This window comes from Entelurus aequoreus, linkage group LG10 (genome assembly GCF_033978785.1).
Source record: "Entelurus aequoreus isolate RoL-2023_Sb linkage group LG10, RoL_Eaeq_v1.1, whole genome shotgun sequence".
Lineage (NCBI taxonomy): Eukaryota > Metazoa > Chordata > Actinopteri > Syngnathiformes > Syngnathidae > Entelurus > Entelurus aequoreus.
In genome coordinates this window covers 74,802,012-74,810,680 of record NC_084740.1, presented here as the reverse complement: position 1 = coordinate 74,810,680, position 8,669 = coordinate 74,802,012, and the positions used below count along the sequence as shown (strand labels likewise).

Genomic DNA, 8,669 nt, shown 5'->3' with positions numbered 1-8,669 from the left:
AGAAAGTTTCTCATGCGCACGAGAAACTTTTTATAGTTATAAAAATTTTTTTAAAAAAACATTTATTTTTATTTTTTTTAGACATGTATCCTGTGCGCACGAGAAACTTTCTTGTGCACACGAGATACGTCTAAAAAGAAATAAATAAAAATAAAATTATAATTTTTTTTTTTAGACATGTATCTCGTGTGCACGAGAAAGTTTCTCGTGCGCACGAGATACATGTCTAAGAAAAAAAATAATAATAATAATAATTTTTTTTTAGACATGTATCTCGTGCGCACGAGAAACTTTTTATAGTTATAAAAAAAAAAAAAAAAATGTTATAATTTTTATCTTTTTCAGACATGTATCGTGTGCGCACGAGAAAGTTTCTCGTGCGCACAGGATACATGTCTAAAAAAAAATAATTAAAAAATAAAATTATAATTTTTTATTTTTTTTTAGACATGTATCTCGTGCACGTGAAAGTTTCTCGTGCGCATGAGATATATGTATAAGAAAAAAAAAAAAAATTTTTAGACATGTATCTCGTGCGCACGAGAAACTTTTTATAAAGTTATAAAAAAAAAGTTCAAGAAAGAGAAACTGTCTCGTGCGCACGAGAAACTTTTTATGGTTATAAAAAAATAAATAAAAAAATGTCATAATTTTTTATTTTTTTTTAGACATGTATCTCGTGTGCACGAGAAAGTTTCTCGTGCGCACGAGATTATATGTATAAGAAAAAAAAAAATTAGAATTTTTTTTAGACGTATCTTGTGCGCACGAGAAACTTTTTATAAAGTTATAAAAAAAAGTTCAAATATTAAAAAATTTTTTAGACATGTATCTCGTGCGCACGAGACAGTTTCTCGAGAAGTGTGGGACATATGTGACAGAACATGAGCATTTTTGATTATGCGCACGAGACAGTTTCTCGTGCCCACGAGAAACTTTTTATAGTTATAAAAAAATAAAAAAAATGTCATAATTTTTATTTTTTTCAGACATGTATCCTGTGCGCACGAGAAAGTTTCTCATGCGCACAGGATACATGTCTAAAAAAAATAAATTAAAAAAAAACATTTTTTTTTTTTTTTTTTTAGACATGTATCTCGTGTGCACGAGAAAGTTTCTCGTGTGCACGAGATATATGTAAAAGAAGAAAAAAAAAATTATAATTTTTTTTTTTAGACATGTATCTCGTGCGCACGAGAAACTTTCTCGTGCGCACGAGATACATGTCTAAAAAAAAAAAATAAAAATAAATAAAATTATAATTTTTTTTTTCTTTTTAGACATGTATCTCGTGTGCACGAGATAGTTAGAGAAACTTTTTATAAAGTTATAAAAAAATAATTTAAAAAATGTTATAATTTGTTTTTTTTTTTTTTTTAGACATGTATCTTGTGCGCACCAGAAAGTTTCTCGTGCGAACGAGATACATGTCTAAAATATATATATATATATATATATATATATATATATATATATATATATTATATATATATATATATATATATATATATATATATATATATATATATATATATAAAAATAAACTTCCCCCATGTCTCTTTAGGGGCTCCGTACTGATAAATTATACAAAACATTTTTAAAAACGTAAAACAACGCCTCTAGTTTTTGTATGGCTTTGATTAACAAATAGAATCAAACAAAAAGGGAGAGAGTACCAGACGTGTTGTTCAACTTCCTGTGTGACTTGTCTTGCCGTGGCACAAATGCTGCATCAGCACTATTAATCAGCACCTAAAATAATCAGCAGAGGTAATTTGACACGCACACACACACACACACACACACACACACACACACACACACACACACACACACACACACACACACACACACACACACACACACACACACACACACACGCACGCACGCACGCACACACAACACGCACGCACGCACGGCACGCACAGCACGCACGCACACACGCACACACACACGCAGCTAGAAAAAAATCCCAGGTGATCATGAAAGTAAACATGGCTGGCAGTGCACAGAGTAGTAAAGATGGTGTGTTGTGTGTTTGTTTTTTTTTAAAACCATTTCAAAAGTTCCGTGTTGCTACGTGTTCCTGGCGGTGCGTGTCGAGCCACATGGGACCCGACGGGGGCTCCCGGGCGGGGCCCTTAACAGCGCGGGAGGAGCCCCTTCTTGTAGGCGACCCACGCCGGCCGCCGTGGCGACCACGCACAGCACGGTGGTGACGCCCATCAGCTTGAAGACTCCGCCCACTGATGGCAAGTTCCTGTCCCAGAAGGTGGTCACAAATGGGAGCGCCACCACTTCCTGTTTGGTAGGAGGAGGAGTTAGAGGGTCTTCAGTCACATTATAGTGCGGTGGAGATTTCCTCTCACCGTGGACTCGGGTTCCGTCTGCCAGATCTGACTGCGGCTGATTCGACCCATTTCACACAAGACCTGGAACACAACATCTTGTGATGACGTCATAGTGGCCATATGGGGCAGTGCCCTACAACATCCAGAAGATGGCACCGCAGTAAAAGGTACACTGCAAAAAGTGAAATCTAAGTAAGATGAAATATCTCAAATAAGGGTGATATTTGCTTATTTTCTGTCTGATAAGATCATTCTTCTCACTAAGCAGATTTTATGTTCGAGTGTTTTACTTGTTTTAAGTGTCCTAAATGATCTCAGTAAGATATTACAGCTTGTTGCTGAGATTTGATGAGCTATATTGAGTAAAACATGCTTGAAACTAGAATATCAAGTGTTGCAAAGCTGTGTCATCGACACTCACAAGTATAAAACTACTTTTTTTTAAAAGTAAAGCATGAAAAAAAAAGATCACGATGCCGAGCGCATATCATTATGTCAAGATAATGGCACTAGCATTGACTTCATTTAAGAATATTTTTCAACATATTGAGCAAAAATGTCTCTTTTTCAATGGCTTAGTGGTTAGAAACCGGGCTTTTTTGCTTCGCCGCTCCCAGTCTGTGAAACGCTCTCCCTGACCACCTGAGGGCACCACAGACTGTGGATGCTTTTAAAAAAGGCTTAAAAACCCTTCTTTTTAAAAAAAACTTTTTTTTTTTTTTTTAGATATATGCATACTAGTTCTAGCTACTTGGCTGTTCTAGTTTTTTATTTGTATTTATTTTTTATTATCTTTTTAATACACTGTAGCACTTTGAGGTTGTTTACTCAATGTAAAGTGCTTTTTACAAATAAAATCTATTATTGGGCGGTATAGCTCGGTTGGTAAAGCAGCCGTACCAGCAACTTGAGGGTTGCAGGTTCAATCTTCGCTTCTGCCATCCGAGTCACTGCCGTTGTGTCCTTGGGCAAGACACTTTACCCACCTGCTCCCAGTGCCACCCACACTGGTTTAAATGTAACTTAAGATATTGGGTTTCATAATGTAAAGCGCTTTGAGTCACTTGAGAAAAAGCGCTATATAAATGTAATTCACTTCACTTCATTATTATTATTATTATTATTATTAGAGTGTCCGCCCTGAGATGGGTAGGTTGTGAGTTCAAACCCCGGCCGAGTCATACCAAAGACTATAAAAATGGGTCCCATTACCTCCCTGCTTGGCACTCAGCATCAAGGGTTGGAATTGGGGGTTAAATCACCAAAAAATTGATTCCCGGGCGTGGCGCCGTTGCTGCTCACTGCTCCCCTCACCTCCCAGGGGGTGAACAAGGGGATGGGTCAAAATGCAGAGGGCAAATTTCACCACACCTAGTGTGTGTGTGTGACAATCATTGGTACTTTAACTTGAACTTTTAGCCCTCTACAAAAAACCATACAAAAACTTCATGACTACTTTGGGACAAATGATGATCCAGAACCTCCTATTTTGGGTCATGAGATACAGAGGATGAGCTATGAGTTTTAAAAGCTGTGTGCTAAGCAGATCCAGTGGAACAGGAAACCAGGGATGTCTAAACCTTTTTGACTTGGGGGGCCAAGTTAGGCTAAAAAAAAAGCAGTCTTCATGTAAAGTAATAATATACATGTACACATACACACGCACACATATATATATACTTAATATAAATATATATGTAGATATATGTGTTTATAAACGTGTATATTGTACATATATACATATGTGTGTATATATATATATATATATATATATATATATATATATATATATATATATATATATATATATATATATATATATATATAAATAAATATATATACATACATACATACTGTACAGCCGATTTTTACACACACACACACACACGCATATATAATGTAAATACAGTATATATGTATATATATGTGTGTTTATTAAACATACATACATACATATATACATACATACTATATAAATATATTGTATGTATGGTATGTATGTAAATATACACATGTATACATCCATCCATCCATCCATTTTCTACCGCTTGTCCCTTTTGGGGTCCCTTTTTGGGGTCGCGGGGGGGTGATGGCGCTGGAGCCTATCTCAGCTGCATTCGGGCGGAAGGCGGTGTACACCCTGGACAAGTCGCCACCTCATCACAGCACATGTATACATATACATCCATGTATACATACATATATATATATACATATACATATACATATACAGTAAATGTGTTTAAATGTGTGTATATTGTACATGTATATATACACATACATAGTATAAAGACTACAGATGGCCGATAAATGCTTTAAAATGTAATATCGAAAATTATCGGTATCGTTTTTTTAAATTATCGATATCGGGTTTATTTTTTTTATTGTTTTTTTAATTAAATCAACATAAAAAACACAAGATACACTTACAATTAGTGCACCACCCCAAAAAACCTCCCTCCCCCATTTACACTCATTTCACACAAAAGGGTTGTTTCTTTCTGTTATTAATATTCTGCTTCCTACATTATATATCAATATATATCAATACAGTCTGCAAGGGATACAGTCCGTAAGCACACATGATTGTGCGTGCTGCTGGTCCACTAATAGTACTAACCTTTAACACTTAATTTTACTCATTTTCATTCATTACTAGTTTCTATGTAACTGTTTTTATATTGTTGTACTTTCTTTTTTATTCAAGAAAATGTTTTTAATTTATTTATCTTATTTTAAAAAAGCACCTTATCCTCACCATACCTGGTTGTCCAAATTAGGCATAATAATGTGTTAATTCCACGACTGTATATATCGGTATCGGTTGATATCGGTATCGGTAATTAAGGGTTTGGTCAATATCGGAATATCGGATATCGGCAAAAAGCCATTATCGGACATCCCTAGAAAAAAAACAAAACACAAGAGGCTATATCATCCCTACAAGCCTGTTTCGCAGGTTTCCGTGCTCGTCAGGGGATTTTATAATGAAATAATGCAATAATAAAATCCCCCGATGAGCAGGGAAACCCGCGAAACAGGCTTGTAGGGATGAAATAGCCTCTTGTGTTTTTTTTTGTGTATATTCCGCTCTACCCCGGTATTGAGCACTGTATAACGGATAAACCACAGAAACCTCGACTATACATAGATAGTATATAAATATATTGTATGTATGGTATATATATACATACCGTATTTCCTTGAATAGCCGCAGGGGCGCTAATTAATTTAAAACCTCTTCTCACTCCTGCGGTTACCAAAACCATGCGGAATGAGCAAGCATGCTCTAATTATTTTAAAACCTCTTCTCACTCCGGCGCATACCTTATCATTAAAAACACATTTAATAAAAAAAAACGTTATTATGATCTTACCTTTACTTGTAGATGGGTCCATGTGCAGCTGCTTCTGATCAAAGGCAGTCTTTCTCATCTTTCTTCAATTTTAAAAGTCTCTGGAGATATTCCTTTAATTATTACCTCCTGCTTCGATTGAAAGTCCAGTTTAGAAAACGGTTTTATTTTAGATATGTAATCCTCCATGTTAAAAGTGCAAGCAAACAATTGCTGCATGCTTGCTGCTTGTTGTCTTCTTCTGCAGTACCTGTCTCCTGCAGTACTGGTAGTCGCAAGAAGGATCACTAGCGCCCTCTACCACCTGGAGGCGGGAGTCATTTAATGACTCATATTTGACCCGGCGGAAGTGCCAAGCATGCGCTAATTATTTTGCGAAACGAGTTTGACCCGGCTGTAATTCTAGGCAGGCGAATACTATATTCCCGGCGCCAATTCAAGGAAATACGGTATAAGTATATATGTACAATATACAAATACTACACAAGTGAGAGGCATGATTTATAATCCAGCATGAACTTTTATCAACTCAGAGGCGATTCAGCAGCATCTCAGTAGCGAGGGATGATATAGCCTCTTGTGTTTTTTCTAGGGATGTTTGATAATGGCTTTTTGCCGATATTCGATATTCCGATATTGACCAAACCCTTAATTACCGATACCGATATCAACCGTCGTGGAATTAACACATTATTATGGCTAATTTGGACAGTGTGAGGCGCTTTGTTACTACGTAAGAAAAGTAGTTCCTCGGCGTTAGCTCCTACAACAACAATCGCTACAGCTTGGCTGTAGTATGCAAGCCACTGCATGTAAATGGAGCGTTGTTGGTCATCTTTGGATGTTTTTTTTTTAAGAGTTCTTTATAGGCAGAATCCTCATTACCTGCATTGTCTCTTAGACTATTTAAGACGCACACAAAAAAGAGACAGACACATGTGTTCTTGTCTCTGAGGATTGTGGATGATGGGCACAAATGATTATGCCCCACACATTCTTCATTCCAAAACAAGGTTTGTCAGGTTTCAACTATTAATGTCATGTTTGTTTTGGTTGGTTTGACAAATGTCTTCATGCAAAAATGCCTCGGTGTTTGCGAAAAGACACGCTCTCCTCCACAAGTGGGACAACAAGACGAGAATGCTGTCATCCGAAGACACGTCGATGAATAAATAAGCAGACAGCGGAAGACACAAAACGAGAATTGCGTCGTGTGTCAGAAGTACAAGAATGGTACAAAAGCCAAAAGCAGTGAAGTTGTCACGTTGTGTAAATGGTAAATAAAAGCAAAATACCATGATTTGCAAATCCTTTTCAACTTATATTCAATTGAATAGACTGCAAAGACAAGATATTTAATGTTCACACTGAGAAACTTCATATTTTTTGGGCAAATAATCATTAATTTAGAATTTAATGGCAGCGACACATTGCAAAAAAGTTGTCACAGGGGCATTTTTACCACTGTGTTACATGGCCTTTCCTTTTAACAACACTCAGTAAACATTTGGGTACTGAGACCAATTTTTTTCCCATTCTTGCTTGATGTACAGCTTAAGTTGTTCAACAGTCCGGGGGTCTCCCTTGTGCTATTTTAGGCTTCATAATGCGCCACACATTTTCAATGGGAGACAGGTCTGGACTACAGGCAGGCCAGTCTAGTACCCGCACTCTTTTACTATGAAGCCACGCTGTTGTAGCACGTGGCTTGGCATTGTCTTGCTGAAATAAGCAGGGGCGTCCATGGTAACGCTGCTTGGATGGCTCCAAAACCTGTATGTACCTTTCAGCATTAATGGTGCCTTCACTGATGTGTAAGTTACCCATGTCTTGGGCACTAATACACCCCCATACCATCACAGATGCTGGCTTTTACACTTTGCGCCTAGAACAATCCGGATGGTTCTTTTCCTCTTTGGTCCGGAGGACACGACGTCCACAGTTTCCAAAAACAATTTGAAATGTGGACTCGTCAGACCACAGAACACTTTCCCACTTTGCATCAGACCATCTTAGATGAGCTCGGGCCCAGCGAAGCCGGCGGTGTTTCTGGGTGTTGTTGATAAATGGCTTTCGCTTTACATAGGAGAGTTTTAACTTGCACTTACAGATGTAGCGACCAACTGTAGTTACTGACAGTGGTTTTTTGAAGTGTTCCTGAGCCCATGTGGTGATATCCTTTACACACTGATGTCGCTTTTTGATGCAGTACAGCCTGAGGGATCCAAGGTTACGGGTGTTGCCGCTTACGTGCAGTGATTTCTCCAGATTCTCTGAACCTTTTGATGATATTACAGACCGTAGATGGTGAAATCCCTAAATTCCTTGCAATAGCTGGTTGAGAAATGTTGTTCTTAAACTGTTCAACAATTTGCTCACGCATTTGTTGACAAAGTGGTGACCCTCGCCCCATCCTTGTTTGTGAATGACTGAGCATTTCCTGGAAGCAGCTTTTATCCCCAATCATGGCACCCACCTGTTCCCAATCCGCCTATCCACCTGCGGGATGTTCCAAATAAGTGTTTGATGAGCATTCCTCAACTTTCTCAGTCTTTTTTGCCACTTGTGCCAGCTTTTTTGAAACATGTTGCAGGCATCAAATTCTAAATGAGGTAATATTTGCAAAAAATAACAAAGTTTACCGGTTTGAACATTAAATATCTTGTCTTTGCAGTCTATTCAATTGCATATAAGTTGAAAAGGGTTTGCAAATCATTGTATTCTGTTTTTATTTACCATTTACACAACGTGACAACTTCACTGGATTTGGGTTTTGTATTCCAAGCCACTTCAAGTATACAAAACTACGACGCGGTCTTCCTGAGATTCAGCGGGTGGAGTCACACGAGACACGAAGCGTTCGCTAATGACCGGCGGCTTCCAGTTTTGCGGCCACAAAGTGAATTAAGGTGGAAAGGACGTCTTCCGAGCGGGCTCACCGAGCAAAGCTGATCCCTGGTGA

At 37.7% G+C, this 8,669-nt stretch overlaps 1 protein-coding gene across 2 annotated transcripts in view; it reads right to left on the bottom strand.

Annotated features, from left to right (window-relative positions):
• Positions 1–1,933: 1,933 nt before the first annotated feature.
• LOC133658110 (amine oxidase [flavin-containing]-like) overlaps positions 1,934–8,669 on the bottom strand; it is a 151,214-nt gene continuing 144,478 nt past the window's right edge. Inside the window, exons 14-15 of one of the 2 annotated variants that reach the window (XM_062059734.1) lie at positions 2,370–2,432; positions 1,934–2,301 (exon numbers count right to left, since the gene is read on the bottom strand). In XM_062059734.1, coding sequence (XP_061915718.1) covers positions 2,077–2,301; positions 2,370–2,432 — 288 coding nt within the window. In that variant the 3' untranslated portion in view covers positions 1,934–2,076. The remainder of the gene's footprint in view (positions 2,302–2,369; positions 2,433–8,669) is intronic. The other variant, XM_062059735.1, reaches the window with a different exon arrangement.